This window comes from Camelus bactrianus, chromosome X, assembly GCF_048773025.1.
Source record: "Camelus bactrianus isolate YW-2024 breed Bactrian camel chromosome X, ASM4877302v1, whole genome shotgun sequence".
Lineage (NCBI taxonomy): Eukaryota > Metazoa > Chordata > Mammalia > Artiodactyla > Camelidae > Camelus > Camelus bactrianus.
Genome location: NC_133575.1, coordinates 92,112,331 through 92,129,783, shown reverse-complemented (window position 1 = coordinate 92,129,783; position 17,453 = coordinate 92,112,331). Strand labels below are relative to the sequence as shown.

Here is a 17,453-nt window from a genome sequence, read left to right as displayed (position 1 = left end):
AGATTAGATTCCTCAAATAGAAGCCAGTTGCATTTCCTCGCCTGTCTTACTGCAAAACCGACATTTTGAGATGAGGTACTGACATGGCTGACTATTGTAGGAGTCTAACATGGTTTTTCAGAGCTTCAGCTAGTGGTTTCTCTGAAGGCAATCATTGGATCACCTTTTCCAATTTTAAACACAAATCTTCATCACTCATGCACTGTGGCTTTAGGATAATCAGGACTTAAAATCACGGTGCCAGTGCTTAAGTCTACTTTTTAAAAGAACACCGAATTTCTACCGTTTCAAAGAGCCAGGTCCCATAAACCATCCTACCTCTAGTTTCTCACCCTTTAGCTATAGACACATTCTCTGCCTTTTGGATTTGGTGTTTTTGTTCCCTCTTACCTGAGGGTTAACTAAAACACACACGCACACACACACACACACACACACACACACACACACAATCTATACGCCTTCTGAGAACAGGGTGGAAGGAATGTGCAGACTAAATGTACATTTGCCACCTGCTTCACAGTCAACTAAACAACTAGGAATTAAAAGACCCATTACCTAAAGCACACAAAATGTAAGAGTAATCTCACATTTAACATTTCCATTTCTAGACTTCTCTTTATACTGAGTAAAAAGGACACACCAGCAATCGGGCAACACAGAGAAAAATGGACTAACGCGGTCTTCTTTTCTTTTTCTGTCAGTAAGAGGGCTCAAATTTTTATTTTAGGTTCTGAGAATAAAAGGTGGTTGGCTCTGAAGAGGCCTCTTGTCAGGCTGCAAAATTCCTGACAGACTCTAAGAAGGTAAAAAGGAGCAATGACATGGAAGGAAGAGTACAGAGTGAGTCAGCCAGAATAAAGCTGGTGGCTTGGCAAACATTGTTCTTATAAGAAGGTGACTACCAAGGGCTTAACAGAGAATCGCCTTATAGCTTGATTTTGTTTTTACCCACATTGTCTTTTTGTCTTTGCCATCAGGAAAATATAAAAGTAAGATGACCTTAAGTAGGACATCAAGGAATTGAATCGAGCAAAGAATAGCTTGCCTGTACAGAAGTGTCGGGATTCTAAGGTTCTTGAGGTGAACAGGAGATGAGTATAGATAAGGCCCCAGCAAGTCATTAAAGTAAGTGGGTAATGAAAGGGTTTTGATCTCTAAAGCCCAGCAAGTTGAAATAGGAAGATCTGATGGCAAACCAAGGCCAACGCAAAAGTGCTAAGTCTAAGCTAAGAATCAGAAGGGTTCTGGTGCTCACAAAACACTGATGTGAGGATTTCTTCCCTGACTTAGGCAAGGCAGGAAAGCAAAAATCAAAAGCAAAAACAAACAAAACCCCAAGTTCAAGTTGAACAAAAATTAAGAACAGTTCAAATTTAGAGAACAACATACTGCTTTATTTTTTAAATCTTATTCTAAGTGCATAGTTTTAAAAAATTCGGTATTCACTGGAATTAAAATGTATATAATGATGCATATACATCATTAATTAATGCATTTGTTAATTAGTTATATTCTTATGGCATGTTTTACTAGATTATATGCTAGCATAATACCCTCCATAAAAGGGGGTTTCCCTAGATACATGGTAATACTGGTTTATTAACAAGATTAACAAAAAGCCAATAATATAGTTATGGCAGTTATCTAATAGGGAATTAACTGAATCCTTAAGATGTGGATTACTACTTTTATTAGCCTTCAAAAGACCATTTCAAGTTTTAAATACTATGAAAGCCAAGAAGTAGAATATATCTAAAATACCTAATAACTATTTTATCAATGATGTTAAGAGAAATAGATGGTGAGAAAATTTGGCACAATGGCTCTGTTTTCTGAAAGTAGGTTTTGTCGCAACATTTAAAAATGATCTATAATGAAATCAAAGGAAACTTTATAATGAAATATAAATCCAGTCATATTTAAAGTAATTACAAACTTAAAGTGGACCCTTAAGCAATAATATCTTGTCTAAAACGACGTGATTTTTTCAAAACTAATTTGCATAATTCATATTATTTTATGCCATATTCCTGAAAGAACAGCTTGATAATCTGTTTACTGACAAAATAACAGAAAAATATATCAGTTCCCTGGGCCTACTCAAGAATTCTAAACTAAAAACATTCTACCCTGCACATTTACAACCATTCAGTAAGTACCCACATGCAAACAGTAACTCCAGGGTAGGACAGCTATATCACAACGTCCCAATTTGTCAAAGTGGATTTGATAAAAGTCACATCTATTAATGATTCAAAGTAATTTCTAGTAAAATCGCAACAGAAACAGAAAACTAAATTTATGACTGTCTGGAGAAGTCAATACTAATGCAATCATGCTAAATCACTTTACTTTTTCAAAAGTAAACAAGATATTGGGCTACAGGCCATATTACAGAAGCTTTATCAAGTTAATGTGCTAACATGATTTTGTAATGTATCTAAAACACCTAATGGTGTACTAACCTTAAAAAGCAAATGCCAATAACTTGTAAGGTCACCCATATAGAAATTAGAGCTCTAAAGAAACTGTCACAAGCCCTTCTTTTAAAAAATTTAAATAAATCAATTCTATTATCAGTGAACTGATTATTTAGACTGCGATTCTTTGATTTTCTCCTTCTGAGTTCACTATTCATTACCAAAGATGGGAGAGGAACAAAAAAAAAAATCAAACCAAACCATTAATTATGTTTCTTAAATTACAAAAAAAAAATACTGTTATCTCTGATAAAGATTTGACGGGAAAGGAAGTTGTAAACTAATGACTAAACTGAGGTTTTAGTGTAACTGGTAACATTTATTTTTTTCTATTTTTTTCCCACGGGGGGAGGTAATTAGGTTTATTTGTTCGTTTGTTTGTTTTAAGAGGAGGTACTGGGGATTAAACCCAGGACCTCATGCATGCTGAGCATGCACTCTACCATTTGAGCTATACCCTCCCCCTCTCCTTTTCTTTTGTAACTGGTAATATTTAATTATTCATGTTCTCCCTCAATATCATGAATAATAGAAAATTGGGCATATTTCGGTAAGATTTAATATTAAGCACTTTAGTTTATAAATTCTACTTTTATGCTTTATGTATCCGAATTTCTACTTCTGCATTCTTTAATGAAAGTTGTATTGATAAATGTTCTAGAAAAATCTCAAACTACCTAGAATGCTTACCTACATAAAACAATCTGTAGGTCAAGTTTATTATTTAAAAAAGATTATTCCTTATTTACATCTTAAATAGTAATTACTGAGAATGTAATTTTGCTAATTATCTAGCTACTATGAGTGCATTTTCCCAGTAATATGATAGCCAACAGAGGTCTGATTAGGTGGAAAATATTAATAACTACCACATGCATTCATTGTGACTGCTAGAAAACACCTTTGAAGGGGAAGGGAAAAAAAAGAAAGAAACATTGTGTTTCCAATTAGTGGCTTGTAGCCAAAAATATGAATCAGAGTTAGACAAAAAAAAAAAAAAAAAAAAAAGGGAAAAAAACCCCTGTGGCCTAACTAAACAACTGACAACAATCTACAAAACAATTACAGAAAAAAAAAATCTGGGATCAAGACCTTTTGATGAGGTACAGAAGCCCAAATCACCAGTGTTTCACATATTGTGGGGTTTTCCCTTAGGAACAAAGAACATACCCTTTGAAATGCAGTTAGCAGTGTCTGGGATCCAGCTCTTTCAGTAGCAAGGTTATTTTCTGACTTAGCTACCATACCATAATCAATTCTGTCAAAGCTTAAAAAGAAAAGCATAAAAAATACTTCTTGTTGTTTTAAACAGTAAATTATACATAACCAAATGTCAGGAAAGTCAGTCTTATCATTCTAATAATTGACATTTAAAATATAACATCGCAAAATGTTTACAGTTTAGAAAAGGAAAGGAGGGAGGACCCTAATGTTTTGCATCTCCATTCAAAACCATCATCTGATTACCACAAATTAGTGAAGTTCCACTTTTGCTGGCTGTCCTTGAGCCTAGTTTTTTCTTATTTGCAAAATTAGGATAATAATTGTCCTACCTATCTCACAGAACTTTTAAAACGAATGTCCAACATTAGTTGACATGGCATTACCATTCTTTGCGTGTTTAACAACATGCAGTACTATAATGTTTCTTCCTTATTGCGAATACACTCATCCCTGAAAAACAAAAGTTGCTAACAAGGAACGATCTGATTGCAGCATAACTGGCAACACCTCCCAAGGCTTCACTGTTAACATTTAGTATTTATTGCATACAGGATGTCCCCAAGTTACAAAGGTCCCACAAATCCAAAACTTGTCCTTGCCTCAACCCGTTCCCTTTCTTCCCTCTTCACTCTTACAGGACCTGATGTGGATGTGGATGTGAGGGAGTGGTGGGGGGTGAAGATGTGAGAGAACCAGGAAGTCAGAAAGTAGAAGAAACTGTGAAGAAGTGGAACACCACAGAGCATGCCTATTCACCATCCATATCGCCACCTAAACCTTTTGTAGCTGCTACACCTCAACTGCAGACATTTCTCTATGCTGGGAAATAAGGCAAAGGTTAAAAGTCAACAGCCAGTAGCTATGACCTGGGATAAAAAGGATAGTAAAGTTCACTTAAAGGAAAAAAGACTGATCTCAGTCATTAGCCTTAATCTCTAAAGCCAATCCCATAAAGATAAAATACCAATTGCAAAATATTGACAAACTTACTCACTTTCACTCACGAAGATATTAGTTTTATCAAGCTACCTATTCATTCTGTTCACCTACCTTCCACTAGTCCAATGACCTACCCAACCCGTGACACTAACCAGTTCCACTTACCAATGCGTCTGCTATATCCAATTGAACCAATCTTTCCCTTATTCCTTTCCAAAGGCCCATCCATTCACATATATTTCATTCATCACTGTTCTTTCTCAGTTGTAAAGAACGGCAAGTTATTATGTTGGGGAAATCTCTGTACTAATGACTTTGGGATAAGCTAGGAAGGAGAAAGTTGGGGGTGAATTGGGTGGAACTGGGGCTGGGAGAAACATTCAAACCACCTGCCATTTGAGTAGATAAGCATATTTTAAAATAGAAAATTTTAAAAACCACACAGATTGTTCATAGTCCTGCTAATAACTAGAAAGATGATTCCCTCATTCTCCCAATTTAAATAAAGACTTTCAGGAACAAATTTAAAGGAGGACTATGGATATTAAGTTCATCCACGGCTAGTCTTTTTAGTTCAAGAGCAATGCCAGAAAGAACACTCCCACTTCTCTTGAGCCTACTTAGTAACCAGGATGCCTGCTTCTGAGAAACTGGGTTTGAATGCAGCTCTACGTTCTATTTACTGGTTCTTTAGAGAGCTTGATCTGTGGTTCATAAGAATGTCTATGGTTCAGTAAGTTTGTACTGGAATAGTCCATTACAATTAGTAGTGGTCAAGTAGGTTTTATACAGGTATGGCCTGCTCTGTATAGGCTACCTACTGGAAAACATTGTTAAAGTCAGTCGTTTCCGAAAATTCATTTCCATTTTCAGTAGTTTCCAAAAACTTTATGCTTCACCTTCGGCCTTCTTTTTAAAAAAAATTTTATCTCCCCCCCACCATTCTTTTTAAAAATTTTAAGAATAAGGGCCCTATGGATAAAGTAAAACCTTTTCTGCTCCTAAGTCTATTTGTGCAATTAAAATAAAGTTCTCCTTAGCGCATCATCAGAATTTAACCAGTTTTGAATAGGATACACTAATTTTAAAATGAAACCATTCAGTGGGAGGGTATAGCTCAAGTGGTAGAGCACGTGCTTAGCATGTGCGGGGTCTTGGGTTCAACCCTCAGTACCTCCTCCAAAAAAAAAAAAATAAATAAGTAAACCTAATTACCTCCCCCACCAAAAATAAATAAATAAATAAATGAAATGAAACCATTAAAATCATGATTTAAATAAAAATTCAAGCCAGGAAAATTTAATTTAATCATTTCACAAACTTATAAGCTTACTACATAATATTCTAATTCAAATTCAGAAACAAACACTTTTTGAAAAGTACACACAATATCTTAAGAGTAAAATTCTAATTTGATTTAAAAAAACACTACTTATTGTTATGTACGGAAATGGGTATCAATATTGGCTAAATCACTAACAGATTAACCACCTCAGTTAACTCAAGAGATTAACTGTGCATGTTATTAGAAGTTATTACTACACAATACAATATTAACAAGCACGAGCACCAAAAATAAACATTAACACAAACACTAATAAACTACCATACAATCAGTTCATATATCCTAAATGTTTTTTCAGCAGCCTTATTTTTAGCAAGACAAACATATTTATAATTTAAAACTATTTTAGTTATCTGAATTCTGAGGTTTTTAAGAGATTACAAAATGTGTCTGTCAAGTAAATAGAAATACATAATAAAGACCCAAACAACTATTCAGTCTTTACCTTTTTTCCCATTTATTCAAAGGCTGAAAAAGGAAGATAATCTTTCCTATTAAAATTCTAAACTGTTTTCTCTAATTAGAATTAAAAAGTCCATTCTTTCTACAACCTATAGAAATCATTTTTGTTAGAAGCCAGATTATTTATTTGGTAGTTGTTAATGAATCAAGGTAATTTTAAGTCACTTCAGCTAGTTTGTGATGATATAAAAAAAAATCACATCTGCACATATCTCTTAAATGGTCACTCTTGATCTTAAAATTTATTCTAGCTGATATGACAAAGGGATGGTCATTGGATGGCAATGATGCAATGCATTCAATCTTCAAGACAATGACTAACAAGGGAAATGAGAAAATTAGTATGAGAAAAACGCTGCCTAAATGTGTTCTTGTTAACTTCTGTGTGTTTAAAATGTTTGGAGACAAAAAGGTTTTGTGGACTTAGAACCAATTGACCCTGATGGAATGCCAAGCTGTAAACTGCCAGACAGCTGCAGCTGGTAATAAAATGCTAAGACCCAAAGAGCTTTAGCAGAACCTGATTATATGGTAATCCTAGTATTTGAGAAGGCAAAAGAGCTAGAAGAATAACTGATAGGCTGGTTGCTATAGTAACCAAGATAAATTTGTATACTGACTGGGGAAAAACATTGGGGTTGTCATCAGGTACGAGGCCCACATTATGTCTTATGTGCTTTTTCCACAATTTTGAATCACGAGATGACAGACCAACACAAAGACCGCTCAGTTTGAAATAAGAGAATAGATAGGGCTCCGCTCTGAGGACTAAGGAAAGCACCCAATTAAAGGTTTAGCTTGTTAGCAGAATAATATCCGACAGCTAGGGCGGAACAGACCTTGTGAAAGTTTGTAGCAATTAGCTTAGCTCTGGGTAGAAAACAGAAATGTAGGTTAATTATCAATGCAAGTTAAATATCAGTAGGGCATCATAAAGTACCCACAATTTTTATTACTTTAAATTTTGTTTGAGGTTTCTTATGGGCTGTTAGTTTCTGACAGAAAGGATTGTTTAATTCACTGTGTAGGTGTGTATCTAAAACGATAGTAAATAGTGTGATTTGTCTGATCTTAGTTATCCATCCCCCAGGAAGCAGCCTTATAACCTGGTCTCTATACCTTGGCTGCTGGGGCTGTCTTTACCACCTACTCCATCACCACCACCCCCATTACCACTTCCTTCCTCCACCCACATACCCCAGGAAGTAATTACGAGAATTGCAGGCAGAGTATGAGGAAACAAACAGCCTCTTTAAGGAGCTTGCCTGGCAAATTCACCTGACTTTGTCAAAATCAAAACAGTGAACTGAAGAGAACACATGGATTGTCATGTAATGCAATGGTTACACAATAAGTCTCAAATATCAACAATTAGAAGTTATTTTTTGTTCTGTAGGATCACCATCAAACTGTTAACATCCTAAAACTATCCAGGTTTTCAACATTTTTAAAGATCAATTTTTACCTACCCCACTTTATGAAGTAGGTTATCACAAGAACAGATTAAAGTTTTCAGTTTACAGGAGTTTGTACAGATTCAAATTGAGCCCCCAAATTGCTGTACTGCTTCAGACTGTCCTGCCTCCACTAGTCACCAACTGACAGTTCGAGGCCACTAAATTTAGAACTTGAATTTACTAATTAATATGCAGAAGGCTCTCCCCCCCACCCCGATCCTATTTCAATAGGATGTTACATGGGTGACATAAAACAGCGTATGTAAATATATTTCTATCAATCCACAAAGCCAATAGCAATCAAATATAATCCATGATTAAATATAATCTGTGCTTAAATGTTAACCCATGAACAGCCATTTTTAAGGACTCTTTCCTTAAGTGACCCATATCACACAAAATTTTTTTTATTGAAACTTATATCAAATTGCAATTCAGAGAGAAGTGTTTCTTTTTTTAAACATTTTTAAACATTTTTTATTGATTTATAATCATTTTAAAATGTGTCAAATTCCAGTGTAGAGCACAATTTTTCAGTTATTCATGAACATATATATATTCATTGTCACATTTTTTTCTCTGTGAGCTACCATAAGATCTTGTGTATATTTCCCTGTGCTATACAGTATAATCTTGTTTATCTATTCTACAATTTCAGAGAGAAATGTTTCTGATGCCTAAGTGAGAAGCTGAGTTTTCAACAAAGACAGTTACGCAACTTTTTATTTTTTAGACCAAACAATTCTTTGGGACAGTTTGATCTCAGTTTTTGACTTAAAAATCAAGATTTCATCATTATTCCAAATCTAAAATGATAAACTGGTGGCTGACTCTAATGAAACTCGTAAAAATAAAATAAAACAAATAACAGCTCCTGTTCTTAGATCAGCTATTCTGTCACTGTTTTTTCATCCTGACTTAGAGAAAATTAGTGGGCAAAAGTTAGGATCCTAAAAAACAGTCCATGTCCTCTGACAGCAAGGCATGAAAGGATCAGAATCATGGTAGATAGCAACTGACCATCTTAGAAGTCCCACTAACAGGGTAAGTGCCAGAAACCTGGGATACCTGGCAATACTTTCCCTCCTTCTATAGATAAGGCAGTATGGTATAGATGAGGATTCAGGAGACCTGGGTTCTAGTCCTGAGTTTGCCACTAATCAGCAGCGTGTCACTTCCCCTCTCTGAGCCTAGGTTTCTCTTTCAGTTAAATGGGAGGGCTGAGCTAAATGATCTCATGTCCGTTCCTACTCTAAAAATGTTACTATTCTATGCTTCTTTCCAAGGCCTTGAAAATATTTTGGTTGCCAATAAAACAAGGAAGAATGCTCAAGATGTCATATTTATTTTTATAACGTGTTCTCAGTGCCAGCTTTTAGTATGTGTATGTGTAATCCACACAAATTAGTAGGAACATTTATTTCATATATAATTTACCCAGTAAATATTTAATTTCAAATCTACAAGTCTTGAATCAGGTCTTCAAACTCTCTTCAAATTAAAGATGAGGAAATGAAATGACTCATAGTCCAGGGCTTTTTTTCTACCATACCAAACTTCCTCCTCCCTTTCCTGCTTTATCAAAAGACAGCACGATAGCAGAAAAGAACACTAGACTGTGAAACTGATCTGGATTCTAGTCCCAACTCTGCCATTAATTTGCTGTGGCACCCTGGACAAGTCACTTTCCCTGTCCAGGCTTTGGTTTTCACAACATTTTATATGAAGAAGTTTAACTAGATGTCCGTTCTAGCTGTAACATGCTATGATCTTATAACGTTTCTATCTGACATAACAAAATACACATTCCTGAAAGACAAAGTGGAACTTTCTAGCAAAGAAAACTGAAAAGCTGAGGCTGCTAGTTTTAAATATATGCATCAGTTCTATTCAGCAAGTTGGTCCTAAAGCATTTTACTCCAGAATCTCTTGGAGGAGGTTACCCTTTATACACACACAAACACAGAGCACACACCCAGTGTGGAGCAGTTACGATATACTAGAAAAAAATACTGGAGTAGGAGTCTGAAGAACTGGTTTCAAATCTCAGCTATCACTTACAAACTGTGTCTCCTAGGCCAATTCATTAACCTCTCTGAGCATAAGCTTCCTTATAAAAATGAAGATGAGAATAAGGAAACCTGACCTAAAATGTCAATCAAAATAAAGCACTATAAATGTGGTGTATATTGCAAAGATAGACAAGTGGAGATGATCTATCACTGTGGAAAAGTAGGTTGCATTTGAATTAAGTCTTTCTATAAAAAACTGGGCTGATTTTTAACTTATTACATTTGTTTTCAAGGAATAGAATAATAAAGCTGAAGACACCATTGGAGGGGGAAAAGAAGAAATAAATCAATTTTAGGAAATGGATTGTTTATTTGGATTCTGCTGATTAACAAAACATGAGATAACTCTCAACTGCCTACTCAGTTTACTACAATTTGGTGAAATGGTCTGTGTATACTAGAACACACAATAGCAAGGAATATTTCTTACAATATTTCTTACTCAGTCTGTTAACCTCTTAGAGTTTGTACGGTGTATCACTCCAGTTCATCTCAAGGGAGAGAAGATATTTCTGATGACCAGATATCTAGTGACACCATCTGTTTCCACAAATCCAAGATTTCTCACTGCATTTCTAGGTTATTAGTTACCCAGCCAAGTCTCCTCACAGTACCTTATGCAAATAAGAAAAACTGTCACAAAAGATAGAGGAAATGTTAATGACGCCAAACTTGTGCAGTCCTCCCAGTACTGCTAGTTCTTTTCAGATGCAATTCTCCAGATGAGTCTAATTCTCTTCCAAATCCCCTCACTAATACAAGATGGAGCCGTGAAATTCACAGAGTAGTTTTATCCATAGAGCTCAGCACCTTCAATTCTTTGGTCAGGTTAGCATTAAAATCAGAAGGCTAGGTCCCAAGAGACTTTTTCACTTTTCACCTAGTATATCAAAGGATCGAAGTGCTTGAGAAGGTATATTATCCCATGAGGGAAGAAGTGACTCTATCAATTCTATCAAAATGACTCATTCGGTTTAGATAAGTTAAATAACTCCAAGTTCTGCATACTTCCTCCCAAAGTAAGCACTGTATGAAGTTAAACATGCTAATTTCAACATAAGAAGGAGAAGGGAATGAACATTTGAGTTCTTTCTCTGTGCTAGGACTGGACTAGATAATTCACACAGGTCCTGATGTAACTGTCCTTCAAAATTAAATCTGTTATATTCATTAAAAAGGAATAATATTCACATAAGTCTAAACTGATTAAATCTTGGAGGTTACCCTTTATCGTCTATTGTTATTTCCCACCCCCTGGCGCTAACACACACACATACTACAGGATCAGGTGTCTCATTTAACCTGAATGATAGTTCATTACTTTAAGGGGAAAATCACAAAGATAAAATTTAATTTCAGGGCACTCCAATGTATTTGGAAATCCAAGTGAATTTTTTATCCTCTACCATCTAGCTATGAATTTGTTTTAGATATTGAACTTAAAGGACATTCACTGCCATCTCAAGTTTGGTAATTGCTACCCAAAAATCCTGTAATGGTGATACGACGGTTGATGAAAACACACAATCATCAGCAATCTACCAACGCACATTTGTCTCTGATTTCGTTGCTGTAACTTTTGGGGTATACATTATATATAATACATATTAGGTTTTAGAACGACTTCTAGAATGTACAGATAACTTTATTTACATCAAGGTATTTCTTCCACGGGGTAAGCTTGCAAATAGAAGGCAGCTGACTCCTGGAACCATATTAGTAACTTACATCAACATACAAATTTTACCAATTCTCAAGTTCTTACAGCATGAGAATGTATTTCACTGCCTCTAGCTCCACACAAGTCCGCAGAAGAGTTCGGTGAAACCGATTTAAACACTACTCCAACTTTGAAACGTGAGGAGTGGGAAAGCACAAGTCAAACGAAGCATTTCAACTACTGTACTTCCTACACAGAATCTTCCATATTAATTACCACTAAAATGTCTTGCAGAACTAGATAAAGAGCACAAAGCTGTGGTTCTCCTTCTAACCAAAGATTACTCAGCACTTGTTTGTATCTCTGTAGTCGGTTGTGAACATTTACGTCCGGCTACTCTTTAAAGTAGCCGCATTCTCCCTAATGGTAAAGGACCTTGTCTTCGATTTCCTTTGCCTCACGGTAAAATGCTATTTTAATAAAACAGTGTCGAGCAAGAGTACATCAGCTAGAGGACTTTCCTAAGTAAACACCCAGTCTTCCCGCCCCCCCGCCCCCGCTCCTTTTCTTTTTGTGCAACGAAAAGAGGACGGCAAATAGGGAGAGTTACAGCCACCTCTGAAACGAATAGGTAAGTTAGCGGCAAATGAAAGAAAAAAAAGACAATGCAATTTCCCTTGTTACTGTTCCTTTTATCTATGGTCCCCAAGGCCAAAACGGATGCTTCAAAGGTAAGCTCTGAACCCCACAAATATAAATCTTCGGTTCTCGGGTTCGTAAACTGACCCACCGCGCAAAAAGCTGGACGAGAAAGGGGCTCCGAGAGAGCCCCCGGGGCCGATCACCAAGGAAAAAAGGCGGAGGTGGGCCCGAGGTGGGCGATCGCCCTCCCTCGACTCCCTCTGAAGTGCCCCAGTGAGACTGAGAGGAGCAGCGGTGGCGGACACAGCGGGACCTGGGAGGGGTGTAGGGGAAAGACACAGGAGAAGCCGGGGGACAGGAACGCCCGGCTTCTGGGACATAGCTCCAATTACTTACCCCACAGGGTAGCCTCCCCCTAGGTGCACATCTTCAGGGGCATCAAAGAATTCCTCGGTGTCGCTTTCCGACGCCATTTATAGGACACACCCGCGGGTGAGGGGGCCGGCGCCGCCTGGAGGGAGGGTGACTCTCGTCTCTTCCTCGTTGTCCTCCACCCCGGTGAGACCGTGGGGAGGTGGGTCCCGGGCGAGGATGAGGAGGGAGCAGATGATCTGAAGTGGGGAGCCGGATAGGGGCAGGGGGCCGCCGGCAGCTGCTGGACTGCGGGAATGACCGGCGCAGCGGTCTCCTGAGGAGGCGGCGGTGGGTCCAGGGACTGTTGCTGCCGCTGCTCCCGGAGATAGGTGTATAAGGAGAGCGAGAGAAGAGGCGGTGGCTCTCCTCAGTGGGGGAGGGCGGACACTCCGACTACACCAGCTCCAATTTCTCCCGCAGCAGCAATTACAGCAGCTGAGAGAGCTAGTTGCCCGCAAAATACGGACGCGCACCTACCCTCGCGAGATTTCGGGAGGGGCCGGTACAGCGTGGGTGGGGCGAAGAGGTGGTGGGGGCGGTACCAGAGAGGCAGCGCTCAGATTTCTTCTACTCGGGAAGCCTATCAAAACAGCGCAAGCGCGTTGAGGGCGTTTGGTGCGGGCCGGAAGTAGCCGGGAAGGGTAGGGATGAGCGTACTGAGGGGAGGAGTCTAGAACCTGCGTAGGCGCGGCGCGGTGCCTCCGCTCTGTGGGAGCGCGCCTGACGTAGGTGGGGTCTTGCGGAGTGTCCTACCCACTAACCATGCTTTTTCAAAGAGAGGCATTTTTAGAGTGGTGATTTTGGGTCTGCCTTTTTTTCTTGTGAGGACATGCTGTCGGAAAAAGTTGGCTTCGCAGTTTGAATTTACGTCGTTTTAATTTATCCAAGCCCGGAATATTCTACCCTAGGGCGTCGGCAGGTCCACCACCTCTAGCGTTGCGGGCATAACCCGTCTTACTACAAGATCTCTAATTGAGATCCCTAGATACGATCCTGCCAGAGGGTGAGTCCACGAGAGATATGTGAGGAGTGTACCAGTTCCATGGAGTAATGATGGATTTATGGCTGGAGCTGAGCCAGTGTAGGGCCTCCGGTTACTTTTTCTCTACAAATATCTGTTGCTGCCCACACTTAATGTGAGAGAATTCTTACTTACTGGCCAAGATGTGCGTCAGCCAAATGGTGAATATATATTGAGCAGATTCCATTGCAAGGCCAAAAGCTAGTTACTTAATTCCGATCCTCGACTGCCCAGTGTCCAGTGATGAAAATAGAAGGAAACCAAGATGTTCTTAACGCATCATTGACCATCGAAGTGGTAATACTGACTTTCTATATGATCGCGAGGCACATTAATTTTTCCCACTGACTTGACAGAAAGGCCCTCTGAGCTGTTTGCGCAGCCTCAATTGTTGCTCAAGATGGTAGCAGAAAAGACAATTGGGAACAGGGGCATTGCCCTAAAGAGTCTGGAATGGGGCTCTAGAATCATCCATGTAAAGCAACCAGGAAAAGAGCTGGGGTTGTCTGGCGGACTTGTGTAAAACCAAATGCCATATACTGTATATTCTGTATACAGGAGTTCAGGGAAAACACTGCATAATCAAATAGGGTAAATTTTTTTTTTGCAACAAACCATGTGGTTATTCATAGGGAGTACATAAATACCAGTAAATAGTTTCCTTCAGTGCAGGTCAGCCACTACTGCCAAATTAGTTTAGGCCAGGTTAATCTGACTGTCAAATAAGTTACTAAATATACAAACCAAAATTTTTTGGTTTCCAGAGCTTTTTGAACTTAAGAGTTGCACATAAGGGATTTGTGGATCTTTGTGAGGACATGACTTTTGTCACAATCCAGTAATTATTAGCTATTATGTGTTTTAAACATGTTAATTTCCTAGGTATAAAAATATATCTCAAAGTACTAATTTTTTATCTTGTTGCTCACTAGGAAAGATAATGCTTTTTTCCTTATGGATTATGGAAAGATTTAAGTGAATAAACTATCTGAATTTATTTTCTTCCTAGTTACCGAATAGTAAATTTACATTTGCCTTAAAAATTAAAGTTTGGTGTCATATACTATTCTAGGTGCTGAGGATAATTCAAAGATGAAGAAGAGGACTTTTTTCCTGCCTTTCAGGAGCTCACAATCTAGCAGTGGAGAAAAATACGGAGTCCTAATTTGGTGCTTTTTTTCACTATACCATACCACCTCTCTTGGACCTTTTAAGGTACCTTAAACATTATACTTAGAAAAAGGTTAAAATGAAATAGGAATGATAAGCTGATTACATTTTTAGAGCTATTAAAGTTATCTATTTAAATGCTTTTATCAATTGTATGAGAAAGTGAATTTCTGGGAACATGAAAGCACATGTATACCATCTATCCTCATTTTTAAAGATGTCAAAAGATGTATTTGTTTTGCCTGAAACATCTGTTCTTGAGTTTTAAAGCGGCAGGTTTTAGGCTTAGTCCAAGGCAGTGGTTTTGAAGCTTTTCTCCTTATTAGAAATGGAACCCTTTAATCAAACCAAATTTCATGCAAAAGCCCACATATCATAAAAATAAAAGCTATTCTAGGGGGGAGAGTATAGCTCAGTGATAGAGTGTGTGCTTAGCATGCACGAGGTCCTGGGTTCAATCCCCAGTGCCTTCATCAAAATAAACAAATAAAAACCCAATTACCTCCTCGTCCCAAATAAATAAATAAAATAAAAATAAAAATAAAAATAAAAATAAAAATAAAAGCTATCCTAGTTGAATCAGGGATATTTCAGGTCCCTGCCTGCTTGGCCTTCTCTGAGTCTCAAGAGACTGTCTTAAGGCTCCATTAAAAAAAATGTGAGGGGTGGAGGTATGCTCAGTGGTAGTGTGTGTGCTTAGCATGCACAAGGTCCTGGGTTCAATCCCCAGCACTTCCATTAAATAAATTTTTAAAAAGTAAAAAAATGTGAAAACTATTGCACCAAAGCAGGGGTTGGCAAATTATAGTACTGGTACACTGGACAAATCCTTCCTGCTGTCCATTTTTATAAATAAAATTTTATTGGAACACAGCCAGCCCTATTTGTTCATATATTGTGTATGTCTGCTTTCAGAGCAGAGTTGAGTAGTCGGGACAGAGACTCTATGGCCCTCAAAGCCTAAAATATTTACTGTCAGGTTTTTTGCAGAAAAATTTTGCCAACCCCTGATCCATAGGATACTATTTTCTAGGGTACCCCAGCACTGAAATTGCACTCGAATTAAATGGTTATTTGAATTAGTTTCACAACAGAATTGTATAATGCCATGAAATTATACCTATAGATAAAAATGACAATCAAATATTTTCCGACCTGGCTCACTCCCAATGACTATAAAAACTATACAGGTCTAAGGCTAAGGTGAGTTTAAGGAACCTTTGTATGCCTCCTTATCTGCATAGCATAAACTCTACCTAAGGGTTTTAACGGCTGGGGTCACAGCTAGGGTATGGAACAACTTGTCTGTGGGATGCTTGCTCTCTCCTCTTGTCAGTAATAATACAAAATGGCTGTATCCTTGGGGCCAGTTTTGCTCCAACCCCAAGGGTAATCACTCAGAACATCAGTGATAAAACTGTAATGCATGTAGGCTTTGTTATAAATAAGAGTTAAAATGATAACTCAGGGAAAAACTTTTTATGTATAGGGTTAGGTGATTTGAAATACAATATTGACATGAAAAGATTTAATATTGCAAACTTTATAAGAGTTTTAATGAATTTTAAAGTATCAGAATCCATAAAAAAAATCATTCTGAAACTGGCCAAAATTTTTCAGGGCCAAAATTAAATTCTGTAATCATCAGCTTTCAATTATCTGTTTGAAAAGTCAGTTGTGTTACAGATTATAATAGTAAAAATTCAAAAAATCTATTTGGCTTTAGAATTTTTATATCTCTTTCAGGTCCACTCCACCTTCCTAATGATGGTTTATGTTAACATTAAAATGAATTTTTAATCTCTGAGCACACAAGAACTGAAAGTAGAGAAAGACAGTCTAGAAATGTGTCAAGAGACGCAGAAAGCCAGCCTGGGACTGAAAATGTGTTACTATAGTGTAATGGAATATTTTGTTGCCATGTATTACTGTTCAGGACCCTGGAAGAAAGCTAACTGGTATTATCTTAAGCAAAAAAAAATGTATTTATTCACTTACATAATTCAATACAGACTGCTATAGCACTTGTCTGTTCCTTTGTGATTAATATAGTAGAGAACATTTTAAGCGTAAGGCGAATTTTGCATTTGTTTATGTGCAGTTTTGTCAACCAGAAACATTAGGTGAAAGCAGAAAACTACACCCTGATGAATCAAGTTGCACTGAAATACATAAAATGCACACAGACAGACTTCAGATACCTACCAGCCACCTCAGTGCATTGTCTGTTTTGAGCCACACCCATCCACATCTAGTGTTACAGCTTTCCATCTGATTTCAGATAACCCTCCTTCTACCACTTAAAATAACTCACAAGTTGCAACCCTTCTGATACCCATTTCCCCAGGCAAACTTCAGGTCTTTTTCAAAATAAAGTGGCATATTTACTGTAGTATTTATGTATTTCTTAACCATTTAACATGTAAGATGGGGGGTATAGCTCAGTGGTAGAGTGCTTGTCTAACATGCAAAAGGTCCTGGGTTCAATCCCCAGTACCTCCATTAAAGATAAATAAATAAATAGATAAAAGCTTAATTACCTCCTTCACCAAAAAAAAAAAAAA

At 37.6% G+C, this 17,453-nt stretch overlaps 1 protein-coding gene, 1 long non-coding RNA gene and 1 other non-coding gene across 3 annotated transcripts in view; 2 read left to right on the top strand and 1 right to left on the bottom strand.

Moving 5' to 3' along the window:
- The window catches only part of WDR44 (WD repeat domain 44), a 68,803-nt gene extending 55,631 nt beyond the window's left edge, over positions 1-13,172 (bottom strand). Inside the window, exon 1 of the mRNA XM_010947416.3 lies at positions 12,681-13,172. Within this exon, the coding sequence (XP_010945718.1) occupies positions 12,681-12,757 (77 nt within the window). The 5' untranslated portion in view covers positions 12,758-13,172. The remainder of the gene's footprint in view (positions 1-12,680) is intronic.
- The window catches only part of LOC123614647 (uncharacterized), a 65,816-nt gene continuing 60,553 nt past the window's right edge, over positions 12,191-17,453 (top strand). Inside the window, exons 1-2 of the long non-coding RNA XR_012504774.1 lie at positions 12,191-12,273; positions 14,792-14,934. This is a non-coding gene — a long non-coding RNA (uncharacterized LOC123614647). The remainder of the gene's footprint in view (positions 12,274-14,791; positions 14,935-17,453) is intronic.
- Positions 17,320-17,391, top strand: TRNAV-AAC (transfer RNA valine (anticodon AAC)). Its single transcript has one exon. It is a non-coding gene; the product is annotated as a tRNA-Val (tRNA).